Below are 15,296 nucleotides of genomic sequence, written 5' to 3' on the forward strand. Positions count from 1 at the left end.
CATGCACTGTTGCGATGGCAAGAAATGGACTAGAGTTCACTCCAATGTCAATCTTCGCATTCTGTAAACTTTAGGTACTTCATCTGTCCTTAGATCCCTCCACAAGTACCGGTGAACGTCTTGATCCTTTGGTGCAAGTTTAATCTGAAGATACATCTTCTCTACATCTGCTATCATGCCAACTCTGTGCGTACGAAAACGAATCAGGACAGATGCAAGGTTTGGTTGTAGTGCAGGACCAGGAAAGACACACTCATTGAGAGATGCACTGTCTTGCTCTCGGGCAGAAGCATCAAATACGATTCTACACTTTGTGGTCTTTCTGTCAGCACGGAAAACAGCATGGTGTGGTAAGTATCGGACAGTTCCATCTTCACTGCTCAAGTCAGTTACTTCCTCTGCAAAGCCTTTCTCTACATACTGGTTGATTGCAGTGGTGTATGCTTCAGCTTTCTCAGGGTCTCGTTTTAGCTTCCTTTCGATACTTTCAAGTCGTTTTACAGCGTGCGCATAATTCTTCTCAAGTTTTGGATGGTCTTTCTTCCATGGCAATCGAACTTCGTAGTTTCTTCCATCAAAGTTCAGTCCATCATTGAAGTCAGTGACTGCATACTCTTCTTCTTGTGACATAGTTGGATTCACAGTTTCAGTTATGCCAATTGCTTCTAGTTCCCAAAACCTTTTCAGACTTGTGGTGATCTCTTTATTCTCTACTATTGTTAGCATGGATGAGGTGTGCTCTGAAGAACTGTCTACAGGTCCTGTAAGTATCCATCCAAGGTGAGATTCTACAGCTACCAATGATTCAGGGGTTTCTCCTCTCTTACAAATTCCAGTTACGAAAGAGTAGTAGTGATCTGCACCGATAAGAACATCTACTTGAACTGAATTGCGTGGGTAGGAGTCTGCAAAAGTCAAACCTTGCAGGTGAGGATTGTTCTTAAGATTCAACTTGACAGGTCCCAAGGGATTACAAATCTTGGGTATAGTAAGAGCTTCCATTTCCACAGTTCCTGTTGGATGTCCCTGAATTGGCGAAAGAGTAAATCGCACTCTTTGAAATCTCTTGGTTTCACTTGTGTCTCCTCCCAGGGTTGCAACACTTAATAATTCTGAGGGGCCTTGCAGACCAATGGATTCTGCAATGTTCTTTCGGATGTACGACCGTTGACTGCCAGAGTCAAGTAGAACACGAACTGTAACTTCTTGGCCATTCACTGATAGCTTAGCTAACGCTGTCTGAAGAAGTGTCTCCTTCATAGATGAAGAGGGTTTTGAAGCAGCCAATCCAGTCAATGTAGTATTGTTAGGATTCTCAGTTCTTGCGACGAAAGGCTGACTGTGCAGTAACTTGTGATGACGTTGACCGCAATTTACAACAGAACACTTGGGGTGACGACAGATTTTAGAGAAATGCTTGCTGTTGGTAGGCTTTAGACAATTGAAACACAACTTGTTTTCTTGAACTAATTTCCATCTTTCATGTACTGGTTTGCCATTAAACACTGGGCAGTTAAGTGACCCATGATTTGCTTTGCAAAATCTACAACTTGGAATTGTTGGTGGTTTTGCCTCACTGAACAAAGCAGATGCAGTTGACACTTGTTCTCGGTCACTCGCTGGAATGAACGGTGGCTTTCTTGCTTTGTCTCTTTCCTTATTTGGACTACGACCTTTTGGGCTAAGATTTGGTTCTAGGTTCCTCTCTCCTGTCTCTTTGGATACAACTTGTCGATTGAGGAACTTAAAGAACAATTCAAGACCAATCTCATCTTCAGGGGTGTCTGCAAGCTCCAATTCCCACTTTTCTAGTAACTCTGATGGCAACTTGGTCTCAAACATTGGCAACAAAATACAACCATGACTCACTGGGTTTTCTCCCAGAGCTTCTAAAGCCCTAGTTCGGTTCTTTAAAGTGTCATAAAGATCTCGAAGGGATGCTGCAGTTACAACAGATTTTGCATCCATCTTGATGACTGATTTGACAAGAGATGAGATTACCACACGTTTTCTTCCATACCTATGCTTGAGACATTCTACTGCCGGTTGATAGTTCGCCCCAGTAACTTCAAACCCTTCAATTGATTGCAAAGCAATGCCAGTCAGCACTGAACGCAGGTAAGTGAATTTCTGGACATTGGGCAAATCATCATTGTCATGCACTGCAGCTTCAAACTGATCCCAGAAGTTTTGAAATTTCAACACATCACCATTAAACTTGGGCAATTCAATTCTAGGCAGTTTAAGATTAGATGATTGGTGACTGTCCTTTTGTACACTCCCTTTTGAGGACTGTTCATTTGAATTGGACTCCTTATTTAAGTATTCATGGGCAGCATCAACAGCTCGATCTATCATATCCAAGAATTCCCTCCAACAGCTTAGCTCATCATCAATTTCCTCGTCTGAGAGTAGTGAAATTATACGATCTCTCAACTGAAGATATGCCATGCGAAACTCTGTCAATCTCTCGATTCTAATCTGTATCTTGACCTTATTGCCTTCACTTTCGCTCAGCTCTGAAATATCACGAATTAAGGCCTCAATATCCCCCTGCAATACTTTCGCTTTACGTCGAATCGAAGTAATTTCCTTCGACTGTTCCTTGCTAACGGATGGAGGAAGTTCTTTGCTAAGTTTAGCGAAATTCAAATCTTCGTGTGATTCTGACAGCTCTGATTTCACAGCAGTCTTTGACTCATAATATGCGTTTACTAACCTCTGAATCAAGACCTTTTTCATTCCAGCTGTCGATAATCCCTTTTCTTTGAGTAATCCACGTAGTTGCTCCACTGATTTTCGAGATAGCTCGTCTTCGATATCACTGTCACTTCCACTGGCGGCCATCTTGTCGCCCACGTGGTTTCGAGTGTTGACTGCACGAAGTCTCACAGAAGTCAGTCAATCCACAGCAAAATGTTCTTGCGATCTTCTAAATCCACAGCTCGAAGGACCATTATGTTTTGTTAAACTCAACGTCTTTATTCACGGCTTCTTGTGTACAAACAATCTTTGTTTCACAGCTTCGATTCTGTGCATGGACTTACAACTTTGAGCACAGCGAACACGATGCGAGTCACGTGACGCTCGCTGTAGGGTACCCACGGGGGTACAATTACAAGTCAAGTTTTTCGGGTTTCCTACAAAGTCTACCCCTGCGGGTGTAGCGGGCTGTAACACAGCAATTGCACTTGCGTTTACTCCCAACGTAGACTATTTAACAATTAGACGGCGAGCTCGAGGTTTCTATCGGCTGATAGTTGCAACTATCAAAGTCGATAGAAACCGAGAGCTAGCCGTCTAATTGCTTTAGCATAACCCACTCGCTAGAATGGATTTATTGAAGGTTTTGATTGATAAAATTAAGCGAAAACTAAGCGCGCGCTCCGAGAGCCAATCAGATTGCGCGATAACCAATAGTCAGTGTGGAGTGTGGTAATGCTAACAAAAATTAGACCGCGCTTTCGTAGCCAATCAGATTGCTAGTTTGCCCAATAGTCGGTCCCTGGGTGATGCTAATAACCGGCACGCATACATGCATGCACAGGCGATGACGCTTTACAATGATCCCAGAAATTGCATTTTTCTTATTCATTTTAATTTTTATTTGCCTTGACTACAAAAGGAACCTCCAATACATCACAAACCTACAGTATGATAAGATAAATACATTAAATCATTATGAACTTCGTCATTTAGCAACAGAAGGCCCAGGATTGATTTCCACACCTAGTCGATACTGAAGATTGTGTGACATTTCCGGTCTGAAATGTAATGAAGTCAACACCGCTTACTAGAATCACTTCCATGCATTCAAACAAAACATTTTAGATCAGCTAAATCAGCAATAGGGTAGAAGTTCTTTCTGAATTCTGGCTTCTCGTACAAATAGGAATACGGATACCGTCACTGTTTTGTTTTTAATGGCTTGAGATAAATACCCGAATAAATATTATCAAAAGCAGTAAAATGAAGATGGCGAGTCGCGAAGGGAAAAGAAAAGAAAATTAACTTAAACTTAAATATTATCGCCAACAATGCACGTCAAAGCAAACAAAGATTTCAGATAGCTCACCTTTGCAATCTAATCAAGATACTGCTGCCATCGGTCTCCCTTATGGAAAGGTTTCAAAAGTTATGACACTAACCGGCCTTCACTCGTCATCACGTATGCCGACTTCGAATACACATACAAGGGTAGAAAAGTTCTTTAAGCGAGCTCAAAATTATCCAGTACATCATTCTCCCCTGAATCCAAAACTCTGTTTAACTGAACGTTAGAAATCAAACGCGTTTTGCCGATGGATGCTCTTAAAGTTGATTCAGTACTCATGACAATCAAAGATGGCGTACCGAAACTGAGTAAACAGCAAAGTGCCTAGTTCCCAGTGCTACTCGGTTGGGGTAATCGTAACATTGCCCGTCCACGGGCGACAACATATAGGCGTCACCGCCTAAAAATCATTAGCATACCCACACTGACCGTCTATTGGTAATCGCGCAATCTGATTGGCTAGACAGGTGGCGATATTCTGAGTTTAATAGATCGGTCAGTGGGTTATGCTAAAACAATTAGACGGCTCGGTCTCGGTTTCTACCGGCTGATAAATGGCGAGGGGCTTCGCCCCTCGCCAACTATCAGCCGGTAGAATCTTCGAGCTCGCCGTCTAATCGTTAAATAGACCTTAGACCACCTAAAGATGTTGATTAAACGAGATGCCGATGGATTAAGAGCTAGAGATTCTGTTTAATTTATAGTTAGGAACAGGGGAGTGCCTTAGGCCCCTCTGACGAAATAATAAAATGCTGAAATCGAAGAATTCCTTAAAGCAACAACAAAAAAACTTCAAACTTCAACCCTGCAATCCTTGACCCAGATTCCGGCACGATAACATCTGAAGCAGCAACTGGCACTTGCAGCATCTTGTGGGCTGCTTATAAATAGAGAATTTTACCAAAGATTCTTGATAGCACAAACAAACAAAAAACAAAACAAACAAACAACGCTTTTCAGTTTCCGAAACATGTTTCGATGTTTCAAACATCATCATCAGTCATAATGAATATAATACTCATAACGTTTGTGAGGTGAACATCTCTTCTTTTTTGAAACACTAATTGGATATATATACCTATTATTTTTTATGTATTTTTGTTGTCAGCTCTAATAAGAAAGTGCTTAGTCCTCTCGTTATCACTTAAGTTTGTGTTAATTGCATCTATGTTTGAAATGTACGAATGTAGCTCACGTCTTATGGTAGTATACCCCTGGCAATACATCAAGAAATGATGTTCGTGTTTTATGCAATTTTCTTTGCATACTGAGCATTTTCCTTCCTCACCTGGGATTGATGCTCCTCTATTTTCATATTTTCCAGTTTGTATTCGTATTGTCAGGTAATTTTCAAAAGGATAACTCTTTTAAACTTCGTTTTGTGTGAATTTTTCACTTGAAGTTGCTGATGAACTCTACTCTGGGTCTTAAGCAAATTGTGAATATTGATTTTTGAGATTTTTCTTATTGCTTATCTTCAGTTCTTGATGTGTTGCCGTGCGATATTTAATTTTAATATAACTTGTCATGTATTGGTCAGCGGTTTTGTTACGCATGCTCAATAAAGAGCGCATTAGAGCGGACCTTATTCTTGTATGACCGCCATGTTGAAATGTATTGTTTTGTGGCGTGTTTGCATCTGGCCTAATCAGACCTATTAGAAGCCATCCGAAGGTTTCTCGATTTTCAACACTGGCGATGAGGATGGTATTGACTAACTAACAAAGAATGGTGGCAGATAACATCGAAATTCAAGGAGGAGCTCCGTTCGATTGTAAAGGAAATTCGTCTGCATTGGGAACACGTTGGAAGAAATGGCTTCAATCGTTTCAATACTTTCTTGTGGCCAAAGGAGTGGTGAACGATGCACAAAAGAAGGCTTTGCTACTTCACACCGCGCGAATAGAGGTTCAGGAATTGTACGAAACACTGAGTGACCCAGGCCCGAGTGTGGAATTTGAAGAAGATACGGCTACTGATTTCGAGAAAACGGTACGTACTCTGAACGCGTATTTTGTCACCAAGATTAATGAACCGTACGAGCGACATGTATTCAGAAGCATGGCTCAAAAGGACGGAGAAACAGTTGGTCAATTCATAGCTAGGCTTAGGAAGCAAGCACAGAATTGTAATTTAACGACCCCAGACATTGACATCAGAGATTAAGTTATTGACAAATGTCGATCGTCGGAATTGAGGAGAAAATTGTTGGCAAAGGAAAATCTTACACTTGAGAAAGTGCAAGAAGTAGCTCGATCAAAGGATTCTGCATCTTCAACAGAGGAATCACTGGGAGTGAATAACGGCGTTGTAACACCCCCTCCAAAGCCTCCCAAGCAGCCAAAAGGGAACAAAAGGCAGGGAAGATGCTACCAATGTGCTCAAGAGAGACATGTATGCCGCATGTGTATGCAAGACCAACCCTGGCAGCCATTCAGCATCTGGAAACAAGTCAAGTGGTAGAAAGAGTAAATTTGGAGAGACAAAATTTGTTGAAGAAGTGGTTGAAGAGGACACAGATGATGATGAGGTTCCGGACATTTTTACAGCGAAGGATTCTGGTAAGGATGGACGTACCCCGATTCATGTGTCAGTTAGTTAGATCAGAAGGGTTGCAAAATGCAACTGGATACTGGGCCTCTGTGTCTATCTTGCCTAAGACCCTGTATGATCAGCAGCTTAATCAGTAGCCCTTGCGTAGCACCAAGGTTAAGTTAAAGGCTTACAATGGTGTCCGAATTCCTGTTTGTGGTGAAGTTCATTTGCCTGTGGTCTATGAACAGCAGGAACTGGTGCTACCTTTGATTGTTGTTGATGGCGATGGCCCCCCATTGCTAGGCAGAAATTGGTTGGAGCAACTCAAGTTGAACTGGAGCAGTATCTTTCATGTGAGCAAAGCTGACACTCTGTCTGATGTGTTGAATCGGCACAAAAATGTCTTTGACAAGGGACTGGGAACCATCAACCATCAAAGGTTCAAGGTAGATATAAAGTTGCAAGATGGTGCTAAGCCGGTATTTTGCAAAGCCAGACCAGTTCCCTATGCACTTCGCCAAAAAAAGTGGAAGAAGAATTGGATCGTTTGGAAAGTCTAGGAGTTGTTAAGAAGTTGGAACGTAGTGACTGGGCTCAGTCTCCAATTGTCTGTGCCCAAGAAAGATGAAAGTATTCGCATCTGTGGTGACTTCAAGGTGTCAGTTAACCAGGACCTCTAGACAACCCTTACCCATTGCCAGACACAGAAGATATATTTGCTACATTAGGAAGTGAAACTGTGTTTAGCAAGATTGATTTGTCAAATGCGTATCAACAGACGGAATTGAATCCAGAGAGCCAACACTACCTCACTGTGAACACTCACAAAGGATTGTATGCCTATCAGCGTCTGACCTACGTTATTGCCTCTGCACCTGCTCTGTTTCAGTCAACTTTGGATCAGATATTGCAAGGAATGGATAATGTGCGTTGTCGAATTGATGAAAATTCTGATCAGAACAGAACCCAGTGAACACTTGCAAGTACTAGACGAGGTGTTGACAAGGCTAGAAAAGCATGGTATTTTAGCTAAGTGGTCCAAGTGTGAGTTCATGGTACCGAGTGTAGAGTTTCTAGGCTATCGTTTAGATGGGGAAGGCCGACACCCTACTGATGAGAAGATTGCAGCGATCTGTGAAGTCCGAAGAATCTGGCGGAACTGCGCTCCTACTTAGGGTTGCTGAATAACTATGGCCATTTCATTGCCAATCTTTCCACCTTGCTTCAGTCATTACATGAACTGCTCCGAAAGGGAGTGAAATGGGAGTGAACAAAAAAATGGGAAGAAGCTTTCCAGCGTAGTAAATCTGAGCTTATGGCTGGTAGAGTATTGGTTCCTTATGATGAGAAGAGAAAGCTGATTCTAGTATGTGATGCGTCTCCGTATGGTGTAGGCGCTGTGATTTTACACGTAATGGATGATGGACAAGAGCGTCCCATCGCTTTTGCCTCGAGAACACTAACAAAGAGTGAAAGGAACTATTCCCAGATAGAGAAGGAGACCTTAGCAATTGTATTCGGAGTCCGGAAATTCCACAAGTACCTGTATGGTCGTACGTTTCACCTGTATACAGACCACAAGCCCTTAGTGACCACCTTGGGTCAAAAAACAGCAGTACCAACCTTAGCAGCTGCTAGAATGCAACGCTGGGCAGTAATTCTGCAGGCCTACAGCTACCAAGTGGAATATCGACCGTCTACAGAACATGGCAATGCTGATGCCTTATCACGTCTCCAGTGTAACAATCCACCATTGAAAGAAGAGGCTGAACTCAATTTCTTCTCAGGCCTTAAAGAATTGCCAGTGGATGCTAAGGACATCAGCCGCGAAACCAAAAGAGATCCTGTTCTAGCGAGGGTTCTAAATTACACGCTAACAGGATGGCCAAATTATGTATCCAGTGAGGAACGGAAACCATACTTCAACGAAGACACAAGCTTACAGCTGACGAAGGATGTGCCTTATGGGGAATGCAAGTTATCATTCTTCCGTCGCTAAGGAACAGACTATTGCACGAATTACACGAAGAACATCCTGGTATTGTCGCAATGAAATCTATTGGTCGAAGTTACATTTAGTGGCCGAATTTGTATGCAGAAATTGAGTTAATGGTGAAAAGTTGTGAAGTGTGTCAAGCAGTGCGGAAAGCACCGCCCAGTGCAACACTGTACCCATGGAGGTGGCCTACTCGGGTGTGGCAAAGAGTACATATCGACTTTGCAGAGAAGGACGGCAAGTGCTTCCTTGGGTTGATTGACAGTCATTCCAAGTGGATAGAGGTGGCACACATGAGATCCACAACTGCTTAAAGCACTATTGACCAAATGAGACTTTGGTTTGCGGCATATGGATTGCCAGAGGAAGTTGTTTCAGACAACGGGCCCCAATTCATTTCCCAGGATTTCACCAATTTCCTTAAACAGAATGGAGTTAAACAAACACTGGTACCCCCGTACCATCCATCTTCTAATGGGGCAACAGAGCGCACAGCGCCAATCCTGAAAAAAGCGTTACGGAAACATGCTGAAAGTGGGAAAATAGGCGGTAAGAAGCGTTCGCTAAAACATCAACTGGCCAATTGTTTGTTCCAGTATAGAAACACTCCTCATTCAGTGACCGGAGTGACACCATCAGAACTGTTCTTGAAACGCAAACCTCGCACCAAGTTCAGTGTGTTCCTGCCAAACATGGAAGATCACATCCAGGACCAGCAAGGGAGACAGCAGCGGCAACATGACAAGAGTCGTGTCAAGATGCGAGAACTGTCACCACGTGACTCTGTGAATGTACGAAATACACGGGGAGGAGTGGAGAAGTGGGTCCCAGGTACAGTGATAAGAAGGTAAGAGTTGGTCGCCAACTGCTCTATGTCCACTTTGATCACCCTCTGCAGATGCAGCGTATGAATTCGGAAGAGGCCTTTGATGAAGTGGATCCTGAGGAGTTGCCGGCTTCAATGGCAGTTCCAGTATCAGTAGCGAGTACTCCATCACCATCACCGAGTACCAGTGTTCCAGCGACAGCTCTGGAACAACCCGCTGAGATTCCATACCCTGTTGCAGATCCAGTTCCTGAGTCCCCGACTCAAAAGGCTCCAGCAGCTTCAGGGCCAGTTTCAAGGAACTCGCCCGTGATAGCCGAGGCGAGGCTTAACTTGTGACTTTAAGAACATTATAAGGCTAGGGACTCAATCTGCTTTTAGCAGAGACATTTGTGTTGTTCATATTAGAAAGTTTCAAGTTTGTTTATTTGCATGTATCCTTGTGCTGCTAGGTTTTGAGACAAACATATTAGAAGGGGAGAAAGTGTCATGTATTGGTCAGCGGTTTTATTACGCGTGCTTAATAAAGGGCGGACCCAGTTCTTGTATGGCCGCCATGTTGAAATGTAGTTGTGTGTGGCGTGTGTTTGCATCGGGCCTAATCAGACCTATTAGAAGCCATCCGAAGGTTTCTCGATATTTGACAGTAACCACTCCTATTTATGTGGAAAAATTCGTTGAAAAGTTCTCCCAAACATTCATTAGTGCTGGTTAAAGCTAATAAACACGAAACAGTTATATTTTCTGTTCTTCTAAAAAAAATAATAGAACTCAGAGTCTATTTGTCGTGTTCTGCTGGAAATCGACCAATCTGATCGTGTCGCAACAAAACATGGAATAAAGTTGCGCGAAAAAATTGCCAAGAGTAACAAAGGCGCATGCGTCAGCCACAGCAAATCTGTTCCGCGAGATCTTTGCGTTTAACAAATGAATGAACCAAGGCGTCATGTAAGACCTGGTAAGTTGCATCTGAGCCGTCTCTCTGCTTCCAGTGTAGCAGCATTTGATATGCCTTTTCTGAGTATTCCTCATTTTCCTTGTGAAATCCTTTTAGCTCGGCTTCCTCGATGTTCAGACGACGTCCGAGAGCTTTCCAGTGTCCCTCGATCTTCCGTGAAAGTTTCTCCAGATCATCTTTATTGACTATTTCTTCTCTGACTAAAATCACAAAGGGAAAATAAGCAAATCGTGTTAGATCGAAATTTGGAAGTTTTAGAGGGACGTAACTAATAAACAACGAAACGGACAGGAGTATGGACCGGAAATGAGCCGGAATGAGAACGGATCGGACCGGAATGATTCAGAATAGAACTAATATAAATGAGACTCGCATATGTCAGCGAATGTTTTTTAACACTTGTAAGCTACTAAATAAAGCCTAAGGATTTAATTTCATTTCTGGTCTCATTCCGTCTCATTCGTTTTTATTCCGGTCTCATTCCGGTCCTCTATTCCGGTCCATTATTGTCCTTTCCGTCCCAATCTGGTCTGACTTCGTCTTATTTCGGTCCTTTCCGTTGTCATTCCGGACTCGTTTGGGTTCATTCCGGTCCATTCTGGCTCATTTCGCTCCATTTCGTTCCGCTTCGGTGTTTAGTAACGCCCGTTCTAGAACAGTTCTAGAGGGGTAAGATTGAACGTCTCGAGAGTCTTAGATCAATTCATTAAATTCAATTCGAGTGGGTTTCGGTATTTTCTTGAAGTTAAAGGGGCTCGGTCTCGGAAGAGTCTTTGCTGTAATTCATAAGAAACTGAACATGCGAGCTAATGTGAGCTGTCGTGCTGCGGCACGCACAAGAGCAATGATAAGAATAACAGCATTCGCATAACGTATTATGTTGCTTTGGTTGTGCTGAGCCAAGCTCAACAGATTTGATCGTTAATAATAAGACCAATACTGGATAATTTTATTTTGAAACGAAGTCGGTGACCCCAACTTTTTTTTGCATTTCTGACACAAGTAACTCATTATCTGACCGCAGAAAAAAAAATAAAGAAATCTATCGAGTAGAAAATTTTGGCGCGAACGTTCTTAAGACTCATCGTATACTCATCAAAACGTGTTTTAAAAATTCGGTATTTTACGTTCCGTTTTTCTTTAACTTGGTACGTAACAGATTTAAATTAATGTTTGCAATACGCTTCCGTCTGAACCCAAAGTTTCATCGTTGATAACCATATGATAAAACCACAACCCAACTAACAACATGGCACTTGCTAAAAGTAAGAACTTACCAGTCTGGCTTTGTGTAGTAGTAGTCTATGAAATAAAACAAATGAAATAATAATCTATTATCTAATAGAACCCTGAATGATACAACATATAAAGGAGAGGCTGCACGGGAAGCCATAAAGCAGGAAACGGAGATAAACTTCATTGCAATAACATTGTCATATTAAAGAGAAAAAAATAAAAAAAAAGCCAAATAGGAAATAATTAGCTTATTCGTCATAGCTGGCAGCATTCACAGGAGACCCACAAGTTCATCTCTACACATATTTATTGTGCTGTAAGTTAAATTGATTCACATAACATATAATTTGAGGCGTTTCGAGGCTGCTGCTTTGGGCAAATTTCAAACTTATCGCAGTAATGCCTTATTAATTCCTATTTGCTTTTTGACATATTTTTGCTTTTTTCTATGACAACGTTGCTACAATTAGGTGCATTTAAAAAATGGAGAAATATCTTACCAAAGCAGGTGGGGCGAGTGACAATTCACACAGTCGTATTGTTCGTTTTCCCCTGATATATTTGATAAAATTAATTTCAGGAACGGTACACCGATGATCACGTCTAACAGCCACACAAGCTTTAAAGTTTTCCACACCAATAAACCTGAGAACAAACAGAATGTTTAGGTTAGAAACTATAAGTTGCTCTTTTCGTTTACGATTGAACTCTGCTGTTGTTTGTTTGTTTGTTTGTTCAATCTTCAGCGCTCAATCCGGAATGCCTTCGCTCTTTTTATTCGGAAATCATTGGATCCCTTTACTGATTCAGCTCCATTCAGCTTATGATTAGGGTTATCCTTATTATTAAAAATGGACGGCGGTATCTGAGGTTTTTGTCCAGTAGTTCCTCACAATTTTCTCTTTCCTTACTTCTAAGGAACACTATCGCATTTTCAAGTTCTCGAGTTTTGAAAAACACGCCCTGTTCTCAATTGAGTTGCCTGTCTTGGTCAAAAGAACTTTTCAAAGTAACCCTGTACGAACCACAACCAACATTCATGCTTTCACCAAAAAAATATACACCAATCAATCTTAAAAATAAGACGTTTGAAGTTAGAATCCACGTCTCTATCAATCGAGCCAACTGCCAAACTGTCTTCGAAGGCCAATAAAACTCACTAGTTCTTTTGCCTTTGACACACGTCAGTCAAATGAAACAGCCTCCCGTGCGCTTGACTCGAAAGTGATATATAATAAATATCCAACCTCGTTTTCTCGCCAGTACTGGAAGAACATGGATGGATACTCATTTTTTCCCGTCGATTTGTGGCCGTACAGTTCGGAACTCGAACTTGATTTAAAATAGGAGATAGCAATAACTTTGCAGAAATGATAAAAAAAACGCTTACTTAATTATTATTAAGATAAAATGGAAAATGTGACCTGCTTCGGTTACTTTGGTAAAATAAAAGTAATAGGTAGGAGTTTTAGTGCTTCGTTTGTGCTTAAAGTTTTTCGGGATAATCTTACCTAAGTTTCAAGTCCTTCTTCGCCTTAAGACCTTTCAGTGTGGAGACGCGTACATCGTCACTTTCACATAGTTGTTTGATGGAGTTTCCAGCTCCATGGAGGAGAACTCTGTGTTCAGAATGCATATCTCTTTTAACTCGTGACTCCATATGAATGGGATAACAACACAATTTTAACAAGAAATGATCACTTCCTGGTGCATCTGTACTGCACAAACATGCAAAGAAACCTGCTTCTCGTAAGATCTTGGTATTTGGTTTATACCAACTGAGAGGGAGCTTTCTCACACCACTTTTCCGCCTAGCCCTTTTTAGCGCTACAGCCCTTTTTAACGCTAAAGACCACCTGCAAAGAAATGGTTTAATCGCATTGAGTATCTGCTTTGTTCAGTTTATACAGATAGATTGTCTATGACTCGTTTCAATGTCTTTTGAAGCCGAATGTACTCGCACAAACTTCAAAAAGGTTAGAGTGCAATAACAATTATTGGATACTTGTTTGGGATGGGATAGCTTCATGACATGGGATAGCTTCATGGCATGGCCCATGTGCAAGCTACAATGTATAACGTTATCCCATACAATTTAACTTTTTAAGAAAGAATCGAAATCGTGCAGGTGACTCTTGCAGGAAATTTGTTTTTGAAAATTTTGTTGTCATTCGCGAAAACCTGGCAATAGTGGTGTTATTGCTCATTGGAATTCATTTTTTGGTTGCAACTTCAACGTTTAAGAAGTATCTTACTTTGTTATTGATCATATGTATTCAGTTGCAGTTATCACAGAAAACTCGATTCAATAAATTAGCTTTTCACTTATGTGCGCATGTAAAAGCTATCATGTGTTCAGCCAGAAAGAATGATGAACAAATTTCACAGAAAAGGTCATGGGATCTACACAGAAAACGTCAACCTTAGTGTTGAACTATTAAAACGATCAAATATTAAAAATATTAAAACAAATCATATGCTTGTTTAAAAAGGTGTGACTTCAACTTTAATTTAAAAACAGTAACATTAATTTGTTTTTTTTTTTATACCATAAGTGGCACACTTTTCTAGCACTAAACACAGCATGCATGCTGAACTTACATACAGAAATGTGTTACTTGAAATCTGACCACTCCATTTGTTACATCAACGGGGCTAGGCAGTTGGTGAGTGATCTCTTTCCAATCTGATGTTTCCTCGTCTGAATTTACTAAAACCCTAACATTACTGGAAGAGAATTCTGTAAATTCCCTCTCGTCTGCTTGCAGCAAGATAGGAATAGTAATTGTCGCCGGCTCCAAAAGTTCATCATTGTTGGAACATGCGATGTGAAGGACTGGCCCAAAAATTATCTCACTTTCCTCAAACCACTGGTTTGGAATTTCTTGCACCTTTAAAATGTAACCAGAACATAAATATCGAAGGCGTTTTATTGTTAGAATACATTTTGCGTCTGAGACCAAAACAAAACAACAATAACAACAACAAAAACGAAAACAAAACCGGTGCATGTAAGAATAATAAATATTAAAAATAAATGCGATTTTAATGGGAGGGAGCTCATTTTATCATCACTTTATGACTTTGAACTAATTTCAATACAGTTTTCTGACGATATATAAATTAATAAAATAGCAGATCGAAATTCGTTCTATATAAGACGCTTATATCAACAGGTAACCATCTAACATTATTGGGAAAGATACACACTCTCTACTGAACTCATAAAGCTTTTAAAGTTTTAAATCCTTGTGTATAGTCATTAATCGTATCTATAACGAAATCCTCGATTTTGATTGGTTCTGCGCGCGCCTATTTGTCGCGTAATCGGCGCGCGATCACGTGAGTGTCCAATTACAGGTATCCAATTTGAGCAACTTCAAATTGGATACCTACGCCATCCGCGCGTCAATCACGCGCATTTGAATAGGTTTTTTTCTTGCTGTTTTCTAACTTTTTGTGCAACCAGTTGAATTTACCTTTGACTTTTTCTTACAGAAAAGGTTCCTAAAGACTTCCTTACCTCGAATTTTGTTACTGACACGATTAATTAGTAATTGAACTTCGTGTCGTACAATTCAGAGAGTAATTGTGCTCGTAATTTCAAATCGTCCTCGCGCTGCGCGCTCGGCCGATTTTGAATTACTCGCCCGATTACTCCCTGAATTGTACTCCACTCAGTCCAATTACT

The 15,296-nt window shown here is 41.1% G+C and overlaps 3 protein-coding genes across 3 annotated transcripts in view; all 3 read right to left on the reverse strand.

The window, feature by feature from the left end:
- Positions 1-15,296, reverse strand: part of LOC144650437 (death domain-containing ATP nucleosidase-like) — an 89,274-nt gene that overhangs the window by 35,333 nt on the left and 38,645 nt on the right. The window lies entirely within an intron of this gene.
- LOC144648547 (uncharacterized) lies at positions 37-2,847 on the reverse strand. The gene has a single exon (XM_078508075.1). The coding sequence runs from the start codon at positions 2,845-2,847 to the stop codon at positions 37-39; it is 2,811 nt and encodes a 936-aa protein (XP_078364201.1).
- LOC144650412 (uncharacterized) overlaps positions 10,123-15,296 on the reverse strand; it is a 264,303-nt gene continuing 259,129 nt past the window's right edge. The window contains exons 14-18 of the mRNA XM_078510077.1: positions 14,207-14,496; positions 13,117-13,461; positions 12,106-12,250; positions 11,647-11,671; positions 10,123-10,569 (exon numbers count right to left, since the gene is read on the reverse strand). Coding sequence (XP_078366203.1) covers positions 10,295-10,569; positions 11,647-11,671; positions 12,106-12,250; positions 13,117-13,461; positions 14,207-14,496 — 1,080 coding nt within the window. The 3' untranslated portion in view covers positions 10,123-10,294. The remainder of the gene's footprint in view (positions 10,570-11,646; positions 11,672-12,105; positions 12,251-13,116; positions 13,462-14,206; positions 14,497-15,296) is intronic.

This window comes from Oculina patagonica, chromosome 4, assembly GCF_052425735.1.
Source record: "Oculina patagonica isolate OP01 chromosome 4, crgOcupat, whole genome shotgun sequence".
Classification (NCBI taxonomy): domain Eukaryota; kingdom Metazoa; phylum Cnidaria; class Anthozoa; order Scleractinia; family Oculinidae; genus Oculina; species Oculina patagonica.

Excerpts from the sequence above, each read along its gene's own strand:
- LOC144648547 (XM_078508075.1), bottom strand. The coding sequence starts at position 2,847 with ATGGCCGCCAGTGGAAGTGACAGTGATATCGAAGACGAGCTATCTCGA.